This window comes from Conger conger, chromosome 12, assembly GCF_963514075.1.
Source record: "Conger conger chromosome 12, fConCon1.1, whole genome shotgun sequence".
In the NCBI taxonomy this organism is placed as follows: domain Eukaryota; kingdom Metazoa; phylum Chordata; class Actinopteri; order Anguilliformes; family Congridae; genus Conger; species Conger conger.
Window position 1 is genome coordinate 42,596,182 of NC_083771.1, and position 25,506 is coordinate 42,621,687.

Sequence of the window (25,506 nt, forward strand, 5' to 3'; positions counted from 1 at the left end):
GTCGTACCTAGAATCTAGCTATGTAGCAATCCTGTATCTTTAGCTCATTACAATTCGACACCCCTTACTGTCAGGGGCAAAAACCAGATTCTCTTTCAACCTAAATTTCTGTTGCATTGTCTGCCCAAACTCTGCCCTCATAGACTTCCTTAATTAAGTTCATTTATGAACTGTTACTCTGTCACCAGCTCGTATTTGAACCTTTGTAAGTTCAAAGATGATCCCCCTCTTTGAAAATGGTTCTCCGAAGCTGCTTATAGGGTTTCTTGAAGAAACTTCTTAAATGAAGTTGAATTTATGGAATATTTCTATTTCCGGGATGTATTCAAAATATTGAATTCATTGTCATGGACTATAACTTTATTATATTATATTATTATAGCAATGTGGTTATTGTTTGTGTATTATTATTATTATTATTATTATTATTATTATTATTATTATTATTATTATTATTATTCATTATCCTAACCCGCTTATCCTGAACAGGGTCGCAGGGGGGCTGGAGCCTATCCCAGCATACATTGGGCGAAAGGCAGGAATACACCCTGGACAGGTCGCCAGTCCATCACAGGGCAATTATTATTATTATTATTATTATTATTATTATTATTATTACTATTATTATTATTATTATTATTATTATTATTATTATTATTATTATTATTATTATTATTATAGGACATAACAGATTCCTTCAGGCACCTTTCAAACCCTGAAAATTTCTTCAAGGATCATTTCCAAGAGGTTCCTCAGAGAACATGGTCCCAGGAGGCACCTCTAGGGATTTCACTTCTTAGAGTGTAATTCTAAAAACATTCTCCATATGATTCTATACATGGGCTTAATTTATTAACTTTCTACACACAATAAATGTGCTTAAAGGTACAATAGGTAATTTCAGACTTCTAACGGTCAAGAGAGGAATTGCAGCAACAACCACACTCAAACCACATCACTATTTATCCCACCCCTTCTCTGTGAAGGCACTGAAGTTGAAATGCCATTGGCTATGGCAATTAGAACCAGTTTTCAACCAATGAGCTTGAATTATTGCACAGCGATACAATGTTTTGGTACAGAGTGCCGGCCCATCAACTGCATATGAAACCCAAATTTAAGGACTATGAACACAGGTAGAGGGTGAGTCAACATGTCAGTGAGCCTTTTTCAATGATCGGAAGGGATTTACAATGGTCTTGTAACAATGTTTTAACACAAAAATCTTACCTATTGTACCTTTAAGGTCTCTTGTATCTTGCAGTTGTGAATAGCTGCCCTGGTTTGTTACAAATTATAAACACTGGCATGCTATGTGAGAAATAGTGTACCAAATCCTCTGTGAACTGCTGATTCTGAATGATTTCCATTTCCACTTAAGTGGTTGTCTTGATTTTCCTATTCTGTGTTTCCCACTGCCAACTGACCAAGCAACTTGATTGAACCAATTGTAGGTGCACCCCCCAGTCACCAGGGGACACCCTTACCTCTGCCCACAGTGAAGAAAGTAAAGTACATTGAAATGACACTGTGTATTGGAGGCAATGAGACACCGTCTCTTTGTGTGATATAGATCCCACGATATGGCCCAGCGCCTAAGCTAAATTCCAGTTTGGGTTAAGTCTTGCCTCTTTCGTACTGGTGCCAACAATTCACCAATTATCTTATTCCAATATACTAAACAATCCATCATCTCCACTTTCCTGAAGTGTGTTGAACAGTGTAGAACCGTGTTCTGTACACCTCTTTGTGAAGTGTTCTCTACGATATCTCTCCAGGGGAGCTCTGTGACTATTGGAGGGCACCTTCCAAAACACATGCAGCAGCTACCTGCTTGTATTTTCTCCAAAATACTCCTGCTGAGCTACTTAGTGTACAGAAGTAGTGTGTAACACTAAGTTACATGCAACTCTTCTGCCCCGAGCAACGCTCTATTATATAACGTAGCATTATGTGGGGCTCACAGTCACAAGTGTTGCATTGGCAAGGTCAGAAGTTTGCAGTTATTTACTGTATGATTTCATCACTGAATGCAATTGCATCACTTTACATGGCTGGGCTTCACATACGCCTCCCAGAACATTCCGTTTCCTTTACAGGTCTCAAGACTATTTAATGCCTGATCAGACAGCTCCAGCCTGAACATAGTCAAATACAATATAGACCCTATTAAATACATTTTCCTCTTGCTTTTATCATTTTAAAATATGGTGCCCCAGATTCAAAATCAGTAAACATAAGTTTCCCCACTCACACCGGTATACCAAGCTGAGAATGGCACAGAATGGCAAGTCACAAATTTACCCCCCACTAATGGAATGGTTTTTCCCAAGTCAGAAAGGCAGATTCATCCCCCACAAATGGAATGGTTTTTCCCAAGTCAGAACGGCAGATTCATCCCCCACAAATGGAATGGTTTTTCCCAAGTCAGAAAGCCAGATTCATCCCCCACAAATGTAATGGTTTTTCCCAAGTCAGAAAGCCAGATTCATCCCCCACAAATGTAATGGTTTTTCCCAAGTCAGATTCACTTCTTTCTCTTTATTTCATAGGTCTCGAGGCATGCACCTTGATGCTGTTCACCTGTATCAACATGTTGTCTATTTTGAACTCTAGTGGGGTTTGCTTACAATGTGAAACATACTTTTGTAAGTTGCTTTGGCTATAAGTATCTACAATATGACAAAAGTGTAAACTAAACAACACAAGGAGTAAAGACATGATACTCTTTTATTTACAAATTGCAAACAGTCCTGTAAATAACAATTTAAATCTTTTCCAGTTTCATTTGATAAATATATACACTTTAATTTCAACTGGCAGTCAGCAATTAATAATAGATTTACATAGCAAATACTGTCGTTGTATTCTGTCAAGGCAACCTTTCGCATCGTATAGCTTTAAAATACATACATGTAAGATTTTTGTTCAAAATAAGATATGCATTCAATTATAACTGTCATACACATTTAATTTCAAAGAATTTAGAAAGGCATGTATTGTACTGCTGGATATGTCACATATAAAATCAAATTTTATTTTATTTTGTAGGAGAGCAGCAGTCCAAGAAAAAGAACACAAAAGAGCAGGGGAAAAAAAACAAAACTATACAGAATCCCTTAGGATTTACTTCAAATTTATGGAGCAGAATGTCGTAAGGCCAGCTATAAAATCTGCACTGTTTGTAACAAAGCAACAAAAGCGTCCATTTTGTTCAAATGTACCCAAGTGTACTCCTCAGGATCACTGTTCCCACAGATGAGTCTCTTTGGGCAGTTGTGAGCGCGAGCAGATGTTTGCTATCCCGAGATTTTCTCGTCTGCTTGAAGACATCGCAAGACATACAAGATCACTTGATAGCAGAAAATGTACTGTTCCTGTGGGGAAAATGACAGCAGAGAACATAAATAACTGCATATATATTTGGCATGTTGTAATTACAAATGTACTGTAAACGGTACACATTTTAATTGACTGAACATGAATGGCCGTGTGTTCAATAATCTGGAATTTGATTGCATAATGTCGGCATCCAAAATTTTACAATACAAAACTTTGGGAAGTGGAAGGCCAAATGGGTGAAAAATATAAGTACAAGCATTCCAGTTCCAAATTCAAAGTTTTCCTGCTCTTTTAAATATTTGCTTCATTTAATATTTTTCATACTATGTTTAAATGTTTAAAATGAAGTGTTGTTACCTCTGTTTGGACCATGCCATGTCTTTGTAGCCGCATTGAACGTACAACATCTGAAATATCAAACTACAGACAAGCGAAAGAATAAGGGGTTTTGTGAAAAAAAACTAAACATAAAAAAACCAACAACACTGAAATGATCTGCAGTTGTTTGGAGCCTCTCCGAAAAACTAGGATTCAATGAAAGAAGTACTTATAAGCATGGCGGAGGATTCTTAATCACATCCTGTGAACCTACCACAAAGATAACACTTAAGGGAGAATTCTAGAGACACAGAGAGAGAATCCGAAATGGGAGTACAACAGACACTGAGAAAAGCTAATCAACGGAAATGACTGAAGATATAAACTACGACAGACAAAAGACAGGCCTGCAGTATGGGCTTTCAGCTGCCTGCTCTAATAATTGGTCCCGCTTAATTCTCGCATTGTTATTGTGATTTGAAAGCTATCTGTAAAAGGCAGCTTTTGACAAGCCTTTTTATCTGACTGTATTCAGTAACGAAGAGCCAGCTAATATCATATGGAGGATGAAGCTGTAATTATAAGAGAAGTAAAGTAAATAAAAGAAACACCATTTTAAAAAAATATATTTCAAGAAGCAGAAGTTAAACTGTCCTAGTTTTCCCCCTTTCCAACGGTTATGTTGTATAATTTGCGAGGAAGTGCGCAACTCCACCAATGCATCATGATACTCACATCGGCGTCTTTGCTGATGAGACCCAAAACCACATCGATGCAAATAAGGGTTCCCGAGCGGCCAATCCCTGCACTGCAGTGGGTAATTATGGGCCCTGATTGGTGGATATGCCTCATATAGGAGATGAAAGTCAGCAGCTGCTCTGGTTGTGTGGGTGTGCCATGGTCCGGCCAGCCAGTGTAGTTCAGGTGACTGACGTACTGAACTTCATCGGCCTGTAAAACGCATAAACACAGTATTTTGCTCTTAGTATGTTCACATTATCACGTGCAAACTTATATTAACTACATTACATTGAATTATTGGCATTTGGCAGACGCTCTTATCCAGAGCGACGTACAACAAAGTGCATATCCATAACCAGGGATAAGTTCACTGAAAGACCCTAGAGGGAAGTACAATTTGAACTGCTACCTGTACAACAAAGATAAGGACGAGGGCCAATTTTTTATTTTATTATTTTATTTTTTTAAACAAGAAACAAAGAACAAAAGTGACCAAAGTTAACTATCAAAACACTGCTTACCTAGCCAACTAAAAAATACCGATACACAAAGCAAGTCACAGAGACAACAATTAAGGTTCACAGGGAGGTAGGGAGGGATGGAGAGACGAAACGTATGTTAAAGGAAGCTACCTGGACATCTTTGACCTCAATAAGGCGGATGACAAAGTTGTCCAGATGCTGGTCCTTGATAAGTGTGAGCTGTAGCCTCTCATCCACCATTTCAGGAGTCTTGGGCGTGTGGGGCCAATACCGCTGACATTTAACCTTTCCACCTTCAACCTCCTGGGTCATCATGGCAATCACATTGGACTTCTGCTCCCATACCATTTGCCAAAAGTCAGCAAGGGTGGTGGGCAGGGGTCCTTGGCAGGCAATATACATGAAGCCCTCGTCTTTCACGAGCATATTGATGAAGTTGGCATTGATGTAGCCCCCATCTTTGCCGAGAGTGACGCGGGTGGTGTCAACTGGAAATGAACAAACATGCAATTATGTATGGTCCCAAACAAGGAAAGGTATTTACAGATAATATGAGAAAATGTCTTCAAATCTCACTCACAGGGGACAATGTTCTTGTACCGGTTCTTCTTCTTGTTCTCCTTGGTTTGCCCAATCAAACAGTCATCCAACGGCTGCAGATTCTGAAGATTCTGTGGAGAATAATCACACTGGAGGATCTAATTAAAATTTTATATCAAGTTCTAGACCAACACATGATATAACTCTTCTGTTGCACCTGTCAGGGATTATGCTATGTGGCTGTACAGCCGAATCTTGTTTGATGCATTGCGCATCTCGTTAATGGCCTATGCGGAAGACCATAGGGACCCTCGATGAAATCTTACTCGATTATATAGGCATATTTAAACACAAGAGGTGCAAACGGTATATTAGCCAAGAGCACAGTAGAAACAATGTACCTCAAATTCCTGAAGGGGGATCTTCTGTTCCAGGAGCCCACGCATCATTCGCACGACAGTATTGAGCTTGGTTCCGGTGTACTGACCGTCAGGGACCACTTTCACCAGGGGAAGAGAGGTGAGTTCATCCTCTGTAATGATCAGGCCATCTGAAGGGACAAATGTAACACAGTCCACAATGTGCTGTAATCTGTAATAGTCTCACATTTGGCAACACTAGCAGTGTTTTCTTGTGTTGTGCGACTGCAAAGAACCCCATAATACCTTGAAACACTTCGGTGGATGTACTCATAAGATTTTTAAAATGGTTTCATCAGCTGTTTCATCATTTTAACAGCAACATTAAAATCACCTACAGCAATTCATAAATGCTATCTGTCGGTGGTGTCTAAGCTTATGAGCTCTCATATCTTTCAATACGCAATACAAGTTAACATTTCGACAATTTAGAGTTATAGTGTTTAACATTTAAACAGGAACTAATGACATGACAATAACTACAGGCATGGTCCTGGTTAGTGTAAAAAGCACCGAACGTGGCAGCTCACCCTCTGTGAATTTGGAGTTGATGTTCTCGATGGGCAGCTCATCACTTCCCCATGTGATCTCGTCCTCCTCCTGAGGACCCGCTGAGGACTTAGGGAAGCTGTGGGCATTGGGTAAAGGCTTTTCAGCATGCATTACATTACATTATTGGCATTTGGCAGACGCTCTTATCCAGAGTGACGTACAGTTGATTAGACTAAGCAGGAGACAATCCTCCCCTGGAGCAATGCAGGGTTAAGGGCCTTGCTCAAGGGCCCAATGGCTGTGCGGATCTTTTATTGTGGCTACACCGAGATTAGAACCACCGACCTTGCGTGTCCCAGTCCTTTACCTTAACCACTACACTACAGGCCTCCTCATGCCTCATCACTGGAGGGTTAACACACGTCGACATCCACCTCTCAAAAACATCCAAGTGTCTGAAGTGTCTATGCGTGACGGAGACCCTTTCTTACCTTTCCATGGGTGGTGCATCCACACACTCTTCTTTCCACCCAGCCTTTCGGGAGGTCTGCAATTCCACATTCACAACATTCAGGTACTTTAAAGGTACAATAGGTAAGATTTTTGTGTTAAAACATTGTTACAAGACCATTGTAAATCCCTTCCTATCACTGAGAAAGGCTCACTGACATGTTGAATCACCCTCTGCCTGTGTGTATAGTCCTTAAATTCAGGGTTTCAAAATATACAGTTGATGCACCGACACTGTACCAAAACATTGTACAGCTGTACAATAATTCAATCTCAATGGTTGAAAATTGGTTCTAATTGCCACAGCTGATGGTGTTTCAACATCAGCGCGTTCACAAAGAAGGGGGAGGGATAATCAGTGTTGTGATTTGAGGGTGTTAGTTGCTGCGATAGGTGTCCGAAATTACCTACTGTACCTTTAAAGACGCAAACTCAATATGGAATATTCTATAATACTACTGGTAAACGGTCCCCAATGTTTGTCAGTAAGGGTGTTACTGCACCTCTGGAGAGTCCTCAGGCAGGGAGGACCCGTCACAGTCCGTGTCTTCAGAGAGCTCAGCGCTTTCACTCTTCTCTCTCAGTTCTCCCGGGTGGTAGTCTGGAGACGAGCGCACAGAACACGTGTCAGACCTGGAATCTGCTTTTCCACTGGATTAACTAGAGCTGGCCTTGTGCCTAACACCACTGGATTAACCAGAGCTGGCATTGTGCCTAACACCACTGAACTATCCAGAAATGGCCTTGTGTCTAACACCACTGGATTAACCAGAGCTGGCCTTGTGCCTAAAACCACTGAATTATCCAGAAATGGCCTTGTGCCTAACACCACTGAATTATCCAGAAATGGCCTTGTGCCTAACACCACTGAATTAACCAGAGCTGGCCTTGTGCCTAACACCACTGGATTAACCAGAGCTGGCCTTGTGCCTAAAACCACTGAATTATCCAGAAATGGCCTTGTGCCTAACACCACTGAATTATCCAGAAATGGCCTTGTGTCTAACACCACTGAATTATCCAGAAACGACCTTGTGCCTAACACCACTGGATTAACCAGAGCTGGCCTTGCGCCTAACACCACTGAATTATCCAGAAATGGCCTTGTGTCTAACACCACTGAATTATCCAGAAATGGCCTTGTGTCTAACACCACTGAATTATCCAGAAATGGCCTTGTGTCTAACACCACTGGATTAACCAGAGCTGGCCTTGTGCCTAACACCACTGAATTATCCACAGCTGGCCTTGTGCCTAACACCACAAGACTACAATGAGGACATGGATAAATTAACATGCCATCATCAGGAAGCGGCAGATATGAGAAGAGAAATAGAGTAGAAACCAAGATATTTTCTCCTGTGTGGTTCATTTCCTCTCATATATTGCTATATTGCTTCTTCAGACATGATTTGTCTGAATGCAATGGATATAAACAATCTTTTCTCTGGGCATTGATTTTCGAAAGTTTTCTTATTGGACTTCAGAATTTAGTTTGAAGTAAATCTTCATATTGCATCCATCAAAAAGGGGTCTGAAAAACTCCGATATCCATTAAGTCCTATTTTGCTCTCTGACTTCACTGAAAAATTGCTTTGTTTTGAGTACAGGGTTTCTATTTCTAAGTGTAAATAAATCACTATAAATCACTGCAGTAACTGGACTGGAATTGCCTTTTTGTCGTACTCGTCCTGAATGAAACTGTAGAAAGAAATGCACTGCAGCCCCCTGTTCTTCCGAATATAACACACAAAGAAGCGTCTACCTATCGGGGGTAAAGGTGGTGGGGTCTGTGCTCTGCTGGATTTCTCCCCGTCGGTCGGACCGAAGACTTTAGACTTCACCCCACTGTCCTCACTGGCATCTGCAAGTACAGTGAGCCAAACGGGCAAATATGAACGGCTGTGCCTACTTCACAGAGGGCACTGTGGGGGCTTGACGTTTCACACTGTACCCACCGGTGTTGCCGTTGCACTTGTCAGCGTTGCCGGGGAGGTAGTCCATGTAGGTGGTGGGAGTCTGGTCTGGGGGTCGGGACACGACCACGTGAACCAGGCCTCTGGCCTTGCGGATCGTAGTGACCGCTCTCGTGTGCGACACCCCGGTCATCACCTCCTCGTTAACCTGCGGCCACAGAACAATTGCTTTCATGAGGTATTTATCATGCAAAAAGGGCGTGGCTGATTTCCACGGTTTTGGTGGATTTAGCGGTAGCCCATGACTGACTTCTCACACGTTTTCCTTCTTCTGATTGTCAGTGTGGTTTCCTTTTTTCAGTCATTTTACTACGTCATCCATTGTTGTAAAGTTACTGCAAACAAAGAGCTACGCGCTTGCAGAAGTCTTCCATAGGTTTACGTGCACACATTTCCATACGGGGCGGGAATGGGCCGTCCCTCCACTATCTAAAAATGTTAACGTATACAAATGAACGTAAACGCAACTGGTATTAATGGTCAATGCTAGAGAAATGCCAGTGGGAATATATCTCAAATATGGTTCATATGGAAATATCAGTAATAATAAGTGCCACTTATTTGGATGTTGAATCCACTGAAGCCTTAGCCTACCACTGTCAGGACAGCAGAATCCCTACTAAGGTACACCTTTTCAAACTGTACCTTAGTCCTCCCTCCTGATCCCCCCCCCCCCCCCCCCCGATATCCCTCTTGTCTAAGGCAAAAAAAAAAAGAAAAAAGAAAATTGCACTTACAATGACTGTATTTTTGCTGTATGTTGCTTAGAACAGCACTTCATGTGTATTTTACAAGTTATGGATGTGATGCTTTAACTTGTGGAAGAACCTATGCACTTGTAAGTCACTTTGAATTAAAAGCATCTGCCAAATTACTAAAATGTAAAAAGACTTCAAATGAAATGGCACTAACAGAAATATTTTCTTTTCAACCTTGTAACTTTTTTTAAGAACATAAAGTACCTTCAGTAATCTATCTCCCACTTGTAAAGTCCCGGCGTTATCAGCGGTGCCTCCCGGTGTAATGGACTTGACAAAAATACCCCTCTCGCCCCCGATCACAGAAAAGCCCAGTCCCCCTGAGATGGGCTTCTCCAGCTCGAGGTGAATGACCTGCTCCTGAAAACACAGGACAGAGATAACCTCATTAACTACTACACCACAGGTGTCCAATCTGATCCTAAAAGGGCCGGCGTGGGCGCAGGTTTTCTGTTTTAACCCAGCAGTAACACACCTGATTATACTAATGGACTAATCGTGGTCTTTAATCAAGACCTTGATGAGTAGAATGAGCGGTCTTAGTCCCGTGCTTAAACAACAACCTGCACACACACCGGCCCTTTCTGGGTAAGATTGGACACCCCTGTATTACACTATTTAAGATTCTTACAACCAAATGAGGGATGTCTGGGCATCAAAATGTGCTCGGTTGTGTAAATGCAAAATGCCACACTAGCCTAGAATAGGAGCGTGAATTCCATGGTACTGTAATCTATCCTAATAGCTGCACCATTAAATGTAAAGCATAAGTCAGCCTACAATGAGCTTTAGAGTAGCACATTTCTATTGTTCCACTCAATGCTTTAAATTAAGTTTATTTTCATTCCCTTGATTTGATTAAATACATTCCACAAATGGAGGATAGCGGTTTCCGGAAGTATATTTCCTGAGTTTATTGGCTCGTGTCACTTAATTATTAAGTAGAATGCTGTTAGCTTAAACAGAGACCTCAATCGAGCAACCAGATGTCCACAATCAAGGCAATATGCAAATGAAAATCTCAGACTGCAGAACAAAAAAATCTTGCTCTATTAGGCTTACGCATGCATGGAGTAAGAAGAGTATCATTTGTAACACACAGATCTGAACTGTGATACTGTAACACACACTTACCTCAGCAGGGCTCGGATGGTTGCTTTCCCCTCCATGAAGATAACCTTCAATGTGAGAGGGGGAAAAAGCATTCACAGTTATGCCACCTGAACACTGGTAGTAGCTAAAAAGCCATGAAGTACATAAAATGCCAGTCCCACATTCATACTGATATACTGGTTCAGTTAGAAAATAAATATCACCTGTTTATTTTATAATACAACCAGCAATAGATCTGTATAGACCATATATTTAAAATGTCAATCTACCCATCCACAGTATGCATATACTCTGTTAGGTGTTGCATCTGCAAAACATACCATTCATACTGGCAGGTGTATTCAGTTTGGGGCCATTATTGTTGTTCAGAAATAATAGGTTTCTCTCTTTTGGAGCGACAGGTTTTCCATCCCTGTGAGATAGAAAAATTATAAAACAGGAGTGTCTAATGAATATCTAATGAACTTACTCTGTATGAAACAAATAAAAACACATTTAAATACATTCTCAAGTCATATTAAACTGTACAACTCCATGTTTGTAAAGTCACCAGAAAGGGGAGTCTGGGTGCCTGTCTGTAGCTACCTGGTGACCTTGAGAAGGAGGTCACCCTGGGAGAGCTCCATCAGCCGGCGGCTTTCGCTCAGCGTCAGGTCCTGCGTGGGCGCCCCGTTGATGTAGTGCACCAGGTCCAGCTGCTTCAGACTGCCCTCTGCCTCAGCCACCGACCCGGGGGCGATGTCCTTCACGTAAAGCACCCCCGACAGACTGTCGCTGCCCCCGTCCAACAGCAGCCCTAAGGAGAAGGAGAATGAGAATGAGAACGAGCCATACGTCCCGCTGGCCATGGAGCCTGGTAGCGTAGCATCTCTGGAAGGCCTGATCTAACGAGTGACCACCCTGCACACACTAACACACTGACGCAGCTCAACAGTCGAGAGAGGCCGGTAAACCCTGATCTCACTGACGAGACAAAGTTACTGGCAGTCTGTAACCTGAAGCTCTCTCATGAAGCATTCATTGCCAGGAACCCAACGCTGGTCTTCAGAAGTTACCGGCATGTTCCGTTATCCTCGCTGTTTACTTCCACTGTATAAGAAGCAAGTCTTTACACACTTCCACTGTATAAGAAGCAAGTCTTTACACACTTCCACTGTATAAGAAGCAAGTCTTTACACACTTCCACTGTATAAGAAGCAAGTCTTTACACACTTCCACTGTATGAGAAGCAAGTCTTTACACACTTCCACTGTATAAGAAGCAAGTCTTTACACACTTCCACTGTATAAGAAGCAAGTCTTTACACACTTCCACTGTATAAGAAGCAAGTCTTTACACGCTTCCACTGTATAAGAAGCAAGTCTTTACACACTTCCACTGTATAAGAAGCAAGTCTTTACACACTTCCACTGTATAAGAAGCAAGTCTTCACACACTTCCACTGTATAAGAAGCAAGTCTTTACACACTTCCACTGTATAAGAAGCAAGTCTTTACACACTTCCACTGTATAAGAAGCAAGTCTTTACACACTTCCACTGTTTAAGAAGCAAGTCTATACACACTTCCACTGTATAAGAAGCAAGTCTTTACATACTTCCACTGTATAAGAAGCAAGTCTTTACACACTTCCACTGTATAAGAAGCAAGTCTTTACACACTTCCACTGTATGAGAAGCAAGTCTTTACACACTTCCACTGTATAAGAAGCAAGTCTTTACAAGCCAAAATGTGAGGACTCTTGCTTCAGAACACCAAACTGGACTTAATGCAGGCCACACATCACAAGCCTAGAGTAGGTCCTGCAGTGATAGCAGAACCAAAAAACAAAAATGTAAAACCTTTGCTTCATGCATTCAGGGCTTGTGTACAATTTCCTGCAAAAATAACTGGAAATTGAATAGGACATATTTCTGAAACAGTCATCCTCCAAATGTACGGTGGCACAAAAAATGCCGGCACATTAAAATGGATGCAGGTCCAGAAAAATATGCGACAAAGCAATGTTCAAGAGGGCATATGCATACTGTGGAGATGTGACTGAAGAGAGAAGTGAAAACGGTGGGGGAAAAAAGGAATACTCAACGAGCCACTCCAGCGCAATCTTTAGAACACTTGAAACTGTCTCCAAAAGGGGAGAGAGGGTAAGAGCGTTTACCGAGCGCGTCATCCTGGCACTGGAAAGGGATGTCAGGCAGCAGATGGGCCTCTATGGGCGGCCTGGGTACCTCCAGCACCCGACCCACCACCAGATCCACCACTCTGGGGGAAGCGCGGACCAGGTTCACCACCTCGGTGTGGCCCATGCTGGACACGTCCGTGTGGTTCACCTGGAGGAGAGGGGGGGGGCCTGAGGTTCAGCACGGCTTCGGTGGACGGAGTCAGAAAATGTCCCGGAAAACTACACTCCATGTGAAACGTATATCCAATTAGTGCAAAGCACCTAAGCATACGTGTAGGTTTCCGGTTACAAAAACTACTGACCGAAAAAACTGAATACCAGGTCAAAGCTATGGAATTACACCGTGTCCGTCTGTGTAACCAGTCACGGCAATGCAGCGTAACCGATATGCTATATTCCCAAAAAACAATAAAGATTTTTTTGTTGACTCAGACTCATACAGTGTTGCTCTTTCTACACACCATTCTAGTAGTTCTTGAAATATTTTGGCTTGCACATTTGACCACAGTATCAAAATAAAGAGTAAGCCAGATGTGAAACACTGGGTTTTATGTGGTCCGGAGTTGTACGCAGCCTGTGAGCGTACGGTCCCGATGAGTGTTCGTGAGCGGCTGCAGTACCGTGATCAGCCGGTCCCCGGGCTGAAGTCGGCCATCTTCTTTGGCAGGGTCCTGGATGATGTCATGGATGTAGCAGCTGAGGTCGTTTCCTTTGGTCAGCGTGAATCCCAGGCTGCCCTTCTCCGACTTAGTCAGGGACACCTCCAGCTCCACTTCCTGGCGTTTATGAGGACAAGTCAGGGCTTTTACTGGAGAAATCGATCTTGATGTTGAAAGCATTTTACTTCGCAGAGTTTTTTAAATTCCCATGAGAGTTTCACACAATCGTATACACAGTTCAAGTGCTAAACACAGTCAAGGTTAAACCCCAAGATTGGCCCATTTTGCCATATCTAAATAAAAAACTGCAGACAATAACAAATTCAGTTTGTAGCTTTTTTTTTTGTTATTAGTAGACAGGATCAGCAATAACTGTAGTGCAAAGTAGCTCAAACTATTTTTCTGACAGTGACTGGATCCTTCCAAAACCAGTCTGTCCCAGTCTAAGCTTCCCAGTGCCAGCGCCTGCCTGTAACCTCAAGGCTCAGGTGCATGACTGGGATTTGAAACGTTGGCGCTTGTAGCCACAATAAGATCCGCACAGCTGTTGAGTCCTTGTACAAGGCCCTTAACCCCGCATTGCTCCTGGAGGGATTGTCTCCTGCTCACTCTAATCAACTGTAACAGCTAAATAGCAAAATTATTATTATTATTATTATTATTATTATTATTATTATTATTATAAGCTCTTACAGGCACAAAGTCGTCCAGATCCTGCCCGCTGTCGGGGAAGGGGAGGGAGGAGGTCATGGGCAGGGGGGGAGGTGGTGAGGGCTCCAGGCTGGGGCTGAGGTGGCTTCGCTCCGGGGCGGACGGAGAGGCCGTGGCCACAGGGGGGCGCTCCAGCTCAGACGAACGCGTGGAGGAGGGGCACCTGCTGGACACAGTGGCGGGACAGAGTTGGAGACCTCACTGGGAGCTGCACAGGAGTGGTGGCGCAAGATGGCGGCGGAGATCTCAGAACAGCCAATTCAGTAAAGTGCCTGAGCTCTGCGTTTACTGCTGCGTGTGTTTGTTGGCAACAGAGCCAAACTGACGCAGCTTCTCATGGAAAATCGAGTTCCTAAAAACCACAATAGCGAAGTGCAGCGGATAATGCCATACATGGAAATATTATGGATGAGCACTGATTAAATGTTATCATACCACAGTAGCATCATTGAAGAGCAATATACTCTCAGTGAGCACTTGAGACCTGTGCACCAGCTTGTTAATGCAAATAATGAATCAGCCAATCATGTGGCAGCAACTAAACGCATACAAGCATGCAGACATAGTCAAGAGGTTCAGCTGTTTTTCAGACCAAATGTCAGAATGGAGAAGAAATGTGATCTATGCGACTTTGACCCTGGAATGATTGTTGGTGCCAGACTGCTGATCTCCTGGGATTTTCACGCACAAGTCTCTAGCATGTTCCAGCGAGCAGCAGTTCTGCGGGCTGAAATGCATTGTCAATGAGAGCGGGGAAGGAGTGGAGAAGGGCCAGAGCTGACAGGAAGCTGACAGTAAGGCAAATAACCGCACATTACAACAATGGTATGCGGGAGAGCATCACTGAACACATCAAAAGTGGACAGGCTACAGCAGCAGAAGTATAAGTACCAAGTGCTCACTCAGTGTATATTTAATGCATAAACATTTTTACTCACGTATAAACGGGTTTCTCACCTTGAGTTGAGCTCTGGCCTGCAGGGAGTCTGGCTGGGGGAGTAATACGCAGAACGGATGGTGTCGTCCAGGTCACTCGGGGTCTCGTACCCCAGGTTGTTGTCGGGGGTCTGGTAGACGCTGGGGTCCCAGTCTTGGCTGTCCCGCTCCAGCGCGGGGGCGAAGACCTTCTCCACCTCCTCGTTGTCCGTGCTGTCGCTGTAGCTGTCGCGGCGACCGGGCGACTTCCTCAGCAGTCTCTCCAGGGCCTCCTCCACGGGGCCCAACGCCTGTCTACCGCCCTCTGCAGGCGAGGAGTCTCTCTGCGGCCTGGCCTGGCTGGAGTCAGGCTGCACGGACGACTCCTTCCGGGGTGAGGTCATCGGGGTCTGGAAAAAACAAACGGACACGATCAAACACACGCGCACATGCATGTGAACACGCATGCAAACACACATATTCACTCACACACACACACACACACACACACACACACACATATATATACACACACACACACGCCACACACACAAATCAAATGCTGTGAAATTGTATGAACAACCTCTGTAGCTTTGCACTGTACCAGAATTCAGAGTGTTCTCACCAGACCCGAGATGTCCATTTCTGGTATTACTCCGTGCTCCGGTCTACAGAGCAGCAGAGTGACCTCCTGTCCAGTGCCTCGCAGTGCTGAGATCACCTCCTGAGAGTCCAAAAGGTACAAAAATACAAATGAGGGGAAAAAAAGCAACAAATTCAGCTTGAATTGAAATTGCAAATAAAAACACTGGAATGACCCTGAAGCACCCCACAGTGTACAGAGTCGCCGCAGAAGGCGACGGCGACGTGGAAGAAGACGACGTACGTGCTGCGAGAGGCCCTTCAGGGACGTCTGGTTGACCTGGAGGATGACGTCGCCCACGTCGATCAGGCCGGTCTCGGCGGCCGGTTGCCCTGGAAACAGCTTCTTCACCCTGACCATGCTGGCCCCGGGGGGCTCCGTGGGCGGGCCGTCCTCCCGGCTGAAGCTGAAGCCCAGGCCAGACGAGTTCTTCAGCAGGCCCACCTCAAACACGTTGTCTGGAGGAAGAGAAGCCAGCGGTCACGCCGCGGCGGAGAGACTTACACAGGGCCGCCTGTAGCCATTACATTACATTACAGTACATTGTTGGCATTTGGCAGACATGCTTATCCAGAGCGACGTACAGTTGATTAGACTAAGCAGGAGGCAATCCTCCCCTGGAGCAATGCAGGGTTAAGGGCCTTGCTCAAGGGCCCAACGGCTGTGCGGATCTTATTGTGGCTACACCGGGATTAGAACCACCGACCTTGCGTGTCCCAGTCATTTACCTTAACCACTACGCTACAGGCCGCCCGTAGCCTTGTGCCGAACGTACATGACTCATTTCAACTCTAGATTTGGCACAGTAGAGTAACAGTGCCCTACGATACACTAAAACCCTGTCACAAAACAGCCTGCTTAAACTGATGGTCTGAGGGAAAATGTGAGACGCAACACACAGCTGAGACTATGGCTAAAATACATGACCGGGGGCCGGAAGGTTGGCGGTGCAAAGCCCCCCTTGAGCAAGACCCCTAACCCCACATTCCCCCTGCTTAGTCTAATCAACTGTGGATAAAAGAGTCAGCAACTGTAATGCAATGTCATGTAATAATAAGGCTAATCAGCTCAATTTGAGAATGCAGAGCCTTGCCTCTTGTTGCCATGTAGTGACAGCTTGTTGGCACTGGCCTGAATGCATACAGCAAGGGCCAAAATTAGGCTAAATAATTCACCAATTACAAAGACTTCAGGAAAGAAATGTATCAACTGAGACAAACATAGTCTTAACAACAACTTCTTAGACAGTTATCCCACACAAAAATAAAGATCCAGATCCCCCAGATGTCATTTGAGATAATCACAAGGTATGGGGAAATTGCACGAAGGAGTTAACACACGTTTGATACTCACAGAGAGCTGACCATATACACATTTCATCCATGATAAAAAAAACAAAACGTGAAATTATAGACCCTGCGCAGAGGGCTCATTTGAGGCCAGTGTATAATAAACGTGACCGTCAGACGCACACTGACCGTCAGTGACGAAGCTGTACTCGCGGTCTCCTGGCAGCGCCGGGCCGGGCTCGTCCTGGGCGTCCCTCTCGATGGGAGGGGTGCACTGCGGGGTGAGAGGGGCGTGCACGCTAGCGGTAGGGAGCTGGCCCTTCTCCAGGAGCAGATGGACCACCTGAGGAGAGAGAGAGAGAGAAGACTGGTCTGAGAGAGAACCCTGCTGCGCACTGAAAGAGTACAGCAACTGGTCGGACAGTAGCGGCCCGTAGGGTAGTGGTTAAGGTAAATGACTGGGACACGCAAGGTCAGTGGTTCTAATCCCAGTGTAGCCACAGTAAGATCCGCACAGCCGTTGGGCCCTTGAGCAGGGCCCTTGAGCAAGGCCCTTAACCCTGCATTGCTCCAGGGGAGGATTGTCTCCTGCTTAGTCTAATCAACTGTACGTCGCTCTGGATAAGAGTGTCTGCCAAATGCCAATAATGTAATGTAATGTAATGGACAATAGCCTAACCATACACTAGAATCTGTCGCTGTAGAGCAAGACTGCAGGGCAGACAGTACCCTACTATGCACTAAAACCTGTCACTGCAGAAATGGTAAGTGGTTGGCATTTATATAGCGCCTTTATCCAAAGCGCTGTACAATTCATGCTTCTCATTCACCCAGTCATGCACGCGCTCACAGACCAACGGCGATTGGCTGCCATGCATTACATTACATTACATTATTGGCATTTGGCAGACGCTCTTATCCAGAGCGACGTACAACAAAGTGCATACCCATAACCAGGGATAAGTTCGCTGAAAGACCCAAGGCACCGACCAGCTCGTCAGGAGCATTTGGGGGTTGGGTGTCTTGCTCAGGGACACTTCGACACAGCCTAGGGCGGGACCGAACCGGCAACCCTCCGACTACCAGACGGCGGGTCAGCTGTCACTGTACAGCAGTAACCAGCCCTGTTCCTGGGGATATGCTGTCCTGTTCTGTAGGTTTTCACTACAGTCCTAACAATGCACACTTCATTCAATAGGTAGAGATCATGTTGAGCTGCTAATCAGCAGGGTCAGGTGTGTTAGGGTTGAAATGAAAGCCTATAGGATGGTAGATCTAGTTGAGTCACATAGATTTGCATCACACCTTTTCTGACAAGGTCAGCACATGAACAGAATTGCTTCACAGACATTGACATCAACAGATATAAACATACCCAAGTGTACCCATGTGAGTATAAAAAGAAATAAAAACAAAGTTTATTATGATTAAGATCTCCAGGAACATGGTTGGTTATCACTGCTGTATGATTTCATTTCAACACTAAATTTGGCACTGTAGAGTAACAGTGCCCAATGATACAGTAAAACCTGTCACAAAACACAAACAGCCTGCTTTAACTGATGGTCGGAGGGAAAATGTGATAAGCAACACGCAGCTGGTTATGTGAAAAACTGAATTACCGCAGAGGGACTGTTACATTTTAAACTCCCACATTATTCAAAAGAAAAGCATTTCAAGACTACCGTCATTTCTACTGAAGTCAGCACAAATGCCAGGTATCACATATTCCCAGAATACTCTCAAATGTAGGCAGTAGACATTGTCACTGAAACAGTATTCTAAGTTCACAGTAACAACTGAATAGAAAAGTTGACAGATTCAAATAAGGATGAAAGATCTCTACAATATTTTTTTACTGCTTGTTACATAGTTATACTAAGTATTTCTAGAGGACAGCTGAAAGGAACTGGGTCTTTACCTGGCCTGTATCTCGCAGGGTCTCCACTGCCTGCTTGTGAGTGGCTCCCTCCAGACTCTTCCCATTGACCGCCACCACGCGGTCCCCTGGCAACAGGCAAGCCGTTGTCACAAACACCATGGACACGGAGATCAAAACGAGCTTATTCACAATCAGCACAAAACAGTGTCAGGTGACTGCACCAGTTACAGGAAATGCAGATGAGAAATAAGTAGGGGGATTATCTTCTGAAACACCTCAGAGGATTTAATAACTTAACTATTTTTCTTTTTTCACTGCAATGTTACTGCTGTCACTATTGTTGTCGGGATTGTAACTTCATCTTGACAGCATCTTGACATTTCTCTGTTCCATTTCAAACCGGGGCTGAGTAACTGAGTGCTTGTGCGTAGAATAAATCCGGATTTTTATGGAGCGGGTCACGTTAGGCCACTGAACGTGGCATGCATTTGGGTGCATTCCCCTGAACTGCCTTAGGCAATTCTTTACACAAACTCATACATGCTTTGTCACATGTTTTGTGACTTTCTGTCTTCACCTAACCCAAGTACAGAGACGGTCATTGCACACAAAATACACATGCATAATGAAGCTATTAAAGGACACACTATAATTATAGCAGCGTTTAGGTATGGAGTAACTAGAGAATGATGAAACGGATTGAAATGTATGCATCGTTACTGAACCTGTGGAAGACTGTCACACAGTATGCAGGAATGACTTCCTATCTGCGTGTAATTCTAGCAAAACTGAACTGCTTTTAAAGCACTGTTCATGTACATGGTGCTATTCCTGTACAAACAAACTTAACCTGGATGATGCAATCTTAAGTCTGTGAAACTGTGTAAACACTATATATCCACACAGCTTAAGAGAACTGCTTCCGGAGATGCTGGGCCAACAGGATTACCAGTAAGCAATCGGCAAGCCTTTTAGAGTAGGCATCTTTGCTTTGCTACAAGAATTTGGGATAAAGTGTTCCTGTCCCGCATAAACTCTTTAAACTCTCCAAAAGCGAGTGAGACAGATTCTGAACATCCCAAAAGTCCAAACCGAAAACTGAGACACTCACCCTTCTGTATCCGGCCATCTAATTCAGCAGCTCCTTTAGGGATGATAGCCTTGACATAAATCCCTCCGTGTCTAACACTGGTGTTCACTCCACCCTAGAGACGGAAAAACACAGTTACTACAGTGAACTTCCCCATAATTGGCCCTGACTTGGATTGCATATCTACTGCTGATTATGTTATAGAGACATTGTTCTATGAATTAAAAATTTTTTAGCGCCCATACTTTTAGATTTTTGCTGAAGAAACTGTGCTCGTTGAAGCCAACCCTGAAAGCTTGATCCAAACACCATGAACATGTGCATGCTTTTGAGAGGTTTTACTATTGTTTTTTTTTGGGGATCTTAAAGAGCTAGTTTGAGTTGTTACAGCACCCGCTGGGATGAGATAAATGTAGATGCAGTGACTGGAATGAAGCGAGTCAGAACCTGGCAGGAGAGCCAATAGCCACATGCTTTAAATCACTGAAATGCAGAGGTCGACTAGGGAGCAAATCAAACTGGTCACACCAGCAAATTAAAAGTAGTCAGGAAACGATCTATGCATGTACAGGTATTAGTATGATAGTAGGATTACCAAAACAGATTTACGATGACATACAGTTTAGTCACAGCACAGCGCATGCCGTACGTTATACCTACTGTACACATTCAGTGTGTGACTGAGCATATAATAACACCTCACAACCCATGCATGCACAGAGGCAAAATGTTTCTTTGTCTACTTTTTTCCCCCCGACACGAAGGCAAGCCAAGAGCACTTCACAAGCAGAGCAACTAGGGGGCAAAACAAAAAAACACACACAGTTACGAGTTAAGGAAAAATAAGAAATAAAAGAGAGAGCGCGAAAACCTTGCCGAACAGTACCGTGACACTTATGCCCAGGCTGTTGTCCTTTTTGGACAACTGCAGGTCAAATAGATCTCCCGGATGGAGACTATTGACCCCTGGGGCATTATCACTTAATTTTCCCATGATGCAGTTGGGAGATAACTCCTGTAAACAGAAAAACAGTTGAGTAAGTAATGTTACCTCATTACTCAGGACAAGTTGTAAACATGCAAGAAGAAAGAGAACGTGTCAAGAGAAAAATTAAGGAGTCGTTCGAGCGGTAAGCGTACATTAAACATCAGCATGCAGTCCGTATTGCATTTCCTTTATAAATGCAATTACAAAGCAGTGAAATACCACAGAGAACACAAAGGAGCACTTTCAAATGACAAGCTGTTATACGGAGGATATTAGTGAGTTAATTGCATTTAAAATTGACACGAGGGAGGTCTCTCGCATTTGGAAAGAAAATACCTACTGTAAACGAACGTGGCGATTATGATTGTGGGCAGCGCACCAAGTCAAACGTTTTGTAGAGATTAGGCAGAGCTAGAGACAGGAACCCAAGAACCCATTCACATAACTCACCGGTTAATAAGAACGAGGCGTAGATAATTGGTTTCTGTTCCAGATGTATCGATCATATAGTAGTATGTAATATAATATTCATATGCGCATACACAAAACTATATTGTTGTTTATGTAGTTGTTTACATCGTTTACAACCCTTTGTCAGGAGGAGAGTCGTCGACAGGTGACCCCTCCGATTCACGTGACGACTACTAGTGTCTTTTGTTTCCACACTGCAGCCGCACCACCAACGACGTAATCAGAGGATTGTGAGGTCAGCATATTGCAGGTCTGTGCGTCCGCACACACCTGGCCTGATCAGGAGTGGCCGCTAGAGAGCGGTGACATCGCCCGATCATTCCCTGACCAGGCTGGGCTGACTGATGCCTCGCCAAAGCGGGCCTCTGGCTCAATGGTGTGGCCAGGACTCAAACACCCAGCCACAGCCACAGCACTCACGTTTTTTAACTTACAGAACTTACAGAACAATGTACTTACAGAACCAGCCACACAGAGGCCGCTGTACAGTGGTTTTAATCAATAGGTAATTTGTCCTCAATCTTCAGCGTGTATTGGAAATCAACATAGCACGGCCATAAATCTAGAGTGACAAACTATGTAGCCGGAGGCCTGTGACGGATTGCATCGCGGTTCGGGTTTTTTGAAAAGCCCCCGGCGCAGGTAGACTCACCTTCCTGAGCTTTTGCGTCTCGTGACTGCCGGAGTACGTGTCCTCGTCCATGTCCGAGTCCCCTCGGTCCGAGTAGTCCGGCTCTTTCGGGATCTCCGCCGCTTTGGCCCTCCTGGTTTTGGGCGGCAGGGCCGGGGCGGCGGCGTCGAAGGCGATGGGGAGGGGGAGGGGCGCGGGCGCGGTCTCCACGGCGACGCCGCGGGGGGATCCGTTGAGGAGGGTCTGGGAAAGGCCGCCGCTCTCGGTGCGGGAGTCCTGGGAGCTCAGGCTCTCCTGCCGTCGCCCCGGCGACGGGGCGGGGGGGCTGGCCGGGGCGAGGGGAGGGGGGCTGGGGGTCCCCGCGGGCTCCTCTGATGAAGACCCATAGTCCACTTCCTGCCTCTGCCCAGGGGGGGTCATGTGACCCCTGCCCTGGTAGCTGGCCGGGCTTGAAGGAGACTCTAAGGAGACACAAAGACGAAGGTCATTTTGTGGCATGCAATTCCATACATTTTCCATCCAATGCTGTTTTTTTTTTTTTTTTGCTGATCTCATTTTAGGAATATCACGGAAATACCATTGGGTTAACTTCCTGGCAAGAAAAAAATATCTGTAACAATGCAGATTAGTACATTCCTGTCCATTTAGCGTAGTGTAAATGCGCAAAAGCACTTCCACAGTAAGCACAGAATTCTGGGGCGGCCCGTAGCGTAGTGGTTAAGGTAAATGACTTGCAAGGTCGGTGGTTCTAATCCCGGTGTAGCCACAATAAGATCTGCACAGCCGTTGGGCCCTTGAGCAAGGCCCTTAACCCTGCATTGCTCCAGGGGAGGATTGCCTCCTGCTTAGTCTAATCAACTGTACGTCGCTCTGGATAAGAGCGTCTGCCAAATGCCAATAATGTAATGTAATGTAATGTAATGTAATGTAATGTAATGTAACACGCTACCTTCATACAGCCTCTCAGTGGGCTGAGACACGACCAGCGTCACGTCATCCGGGGTGTTCTGCAGGATCTTCACAGCGGAGTCATGAGGGAGGCCCTCCAGACTCATGTCGTTCACAGAGATTAGACGGTCCCCTGGGAAATGTAGTTTTTTTTCCTCCATCAGTTTAGTATAGCACTGTTTATATAGCACCTTTATCCAAAGCGCTGTACTTTTGATGCTTCTTATTCACCCATTCATATACACACACACACACACACACACACACACACTCACACTCACACTCACACTCACACTCACACTCACACTCACACACACACTCACACACACACACACTCACACACTAACGGTGATTGGCTGCCCTGCAACCAGCTCGTCTGGAGCATTGGGTGGTTAGGTGTCTTGCTCAGGGACACTTCGACACATTCAGGGCGGGATCGAACCGGCAACCCTCCGACTGCCAGACGACCGCTCTCACCGCCTGAGCCAATGAGACGACCGCTCTCACCGCCTGAGCCAATGAGACGACTGCTCTCACCGCCTGAGCCAATGTCGCCCTAAATGGGACTTGGCCCGGCTCTCTGTCTCAGTGTCCGTACTAGAGTGGCTAACAGACCTGGTTTCGGGCAGCCGTTGACGTCAGCGGGCCCCCCGGGAGAAATGGAGCTGACAAAGGTCCCCAAGGCCGTTCGACCGGAGCTCTCCCCCCCGACGATCTGAAATCCTACAGAGAGATCCCCGGCTGACACGTCTGCATTAATCAACGGACCCCCCCCCCCCCCCGTCCAAACTCTGGCTTTTCAAGAGACCACAAAAATACCATTTGTACGTCATTCGCATCAACTAGCGAAAACCACGGCCCGCACATGGATGAAATATCGTCCAGGTCGAGGCAATTCTAAATGTGAAATCCACATGAAAGTCCCCTTTCCCGGAGTCGTTAATCAGGGTTTAAATGGCGTCTCCCTATTGAGAGGAAGCCCTGAGGCTGTTGAACAGGCCGTCTGGTCGGTGGCTGATAACCCCCCTGAATAAAGCCGATTCACCGGCGCTCCTGCGGGGACGTCACCGCGCGCGGCCGCATCTGCTCAGAGGACACGGGCACACTCACCCAGGCCGTACTTCACGTCCTTCTTCAGATTCACGCTCTTAATCGCCCTCTCTGGAGACGGCAGAGCGTTCAGACGCTTTTTCAGAGAATCTGAGGGGGGGGGAGGGGGAGGGGGAGGGGGGGGGGGGGTATGAGTTAAAGCCAAACAGCAACAAGAGACCAGCTTTCCACAATCTATGGAAGCAAACGACACAACCCCGCGGTTTCAATGACTGTGGTCAGTACTCTCTCTGCCGGTGGTTATGGTCGAGGCCAGACGATATTGAGAGATAAAGCGGTGGCCGTGATTTATTCCTTAATGCGCGCGTGCGATAACGTTATCGGCTGTTATCGGAGCGTTCCTCTCTTTTGGTCATGCACCGCACCGGTGTGGAGCCCTTCCACATTAATCTCCTGTGGAAAAATCGCCAGCTGAGTGTAAATGGACAGCATATCTTCCCTGTCACAGTAACTCAAGCGCCGCTCCACTGTGATGACAACAACAAGGCTAATTGCATTGCCAGGCCCGTCAAATCAATTACATGGGGGGGGGGGGGGGGGGGGATCAAGTGGCTTAGTATTTAGCATATCTACGTCCTTGTCATTTTGTTTTAAGGGCTAATAGGATCTAACAGCATGTGCTAACATGGGGAAGAGAAAGCTTGAATTACGTGCCAAGCATAACAGCATGGAATTACGACCAGGGACCAGATGCCTGCACTGTGTGTTTAACAATACAGTCAAAATGAAAATGAAAGTCCAGTCCCTCACTGCATTGTACTTTATGTGGCTAAAGGGCATGACCCACAGTCAGCATACACATAGAAAAGGCAGTCAATGCACTCCCTTACATCAGCTAAAGACATCCCTGTACAAGCCTGCAGACACTAGCACCTTTTAACAGTAAGACGAGAGAAGCAACACCTAAGTGTAAATGGGCAGTCCGTGTCAATAACTCATAAGACAGGTGGTTTACTTTGAATGAAATAATAATATAATTACTATCTTAATTTTATAATGCAACTCTATAGCAAACCAAGTTTTCCTATTTCCAAATGTCCTTGCCGTTTGAGATCTCCTGAAGCATTCATTTCTGTTTTTCCTAATTACAATGAAATTGCTTAAAGCTCAAAGGGACTACTTTACAAATATACTCATCACAACTGCTACAATCATTCTTTCTGCTGTCCTTTTTGGAACCATAATCCCAACAAAATAGTTAAAAACAATAACATTTGGGAGGAACAAAAAACTGAAATGGACATGACATTAGTTTTAGAATGGCAAGTTTAAAGAAAGAACACTTCAAGGTGGCTTG

The 25,506-nt window shown here is 44.9% G+C and overlaps 1 protein-coding gene across 8 annotated transcripts in view; it reads right to left on the minus strand.

The window, feature by feature from the left end:
* Positions 1-2,712: 2,712 nt before the first annotated feature.
* ptpn13 (protein tyrosine phosphatase non-receptor type 13) overlaps positions 2,713-25,506 on the minus strand; it is a 67,638-nt gene continuing 44,844 nt past the window's right edge. Inside the window, exons 21-49 of one of the 8 annotated variants that reach the window (XM_061262534.1) lie at positions 24,210-24,299; positions 23,715-23,822; positions 23,101-23,232; positions 22,173-22,612; positions 20,948-21,076; positions 20,083-20,176; positions 19,011-19,096; positions 17,279-17,432; positions 16,044-16,258; positions 15,783-15,881; positions 15,200-15,567; positions 14,225-14,408; positions 13,493-13,648; positions 12,849-13,020; positions 11,277-11,487; positions 11,012-11,103; positions 10,713-10,756; positions 9,783-9,938; positions 8,803-8,968; positions 8,610-8,708; positions 7,348-7,445; positions 6,826-6,881; positions 6,373-6,470; positions 5,825-5,973; positions 5,464-5,572; positions 5,034-5,371; positions 4,396-4,611; positions 3,700-3,762; positions 2,713-3,377 (exon numbers count right to left, since the gene is read on the minus strand). In XM_061262534.1, coding sequence (XP_061118518.1) covers positions 3,300-3,377; positions 3,700-3,762; positions 4,396-4,611; positions 5,034-5,371; positions 5,464-5,572; positions 5,825-5,973; positions 6,373-6,470; positions 6,826-6,881; positions 7,348-7,445; positions 8,610-8,708; positions 8,803-8,968; positions 9,783-9,938; positions 10,713-10,756; positions 11,012-11,103; positions 11,277-11,487; positions 12,849-13,020; positions 13,493-13,648; positions 14,225-14,408; positions 15,200-15,567; positions 15,783-15,881; positions 16,044-16,258; positions 17,279-17,432; positions 19,011-19,096; positions 20,083-20,176; positions 20,948-21,076; positions 22,173-22,612; positions 23,101-23,232; positions 23,715-23,822; positions 24,210-24,299 — 4,400 coding nt within the window. In that variant the 3' untranslated portion in view covers positions 2,713-3,299. Of the gene's footprint in view, positions 3,378-3,699; positions 3,763-4,395; positions 4,612-5,033; positions 5,372-5,463; positions 5,573-5,824; positions 5,974-6,372; positions 6,471-6,825; positions 6,882-7,347; positions 7,446-8,609; positions 8,709-8,802; positions 8,969-9,782; positions 9,939-10,712; positions 10,757-11,011; positions 11,104-11,276; positions 11,488-12,848; positions 13,021-13,492; positions 13,649-14,224; positions 14,409-15,199; positions 15,568-15,782; positions 15,882-16,043; positions 16,259-17,278; positions 17,433-19,010; positions 19,097-20,082; positions 20,177-20,932; positions 21,077-22,172; positions 22,613-23,100; positions 23,233-23,714; positions 23,823-24,209; positions 24,300-25,506 lie in introns of all 8 variants that reach the window. The other 7 variants (XM_061262533.1, XM_061262532.1, XM_061262540.1 and 4 more) reach the window with 7 other exon arrangements.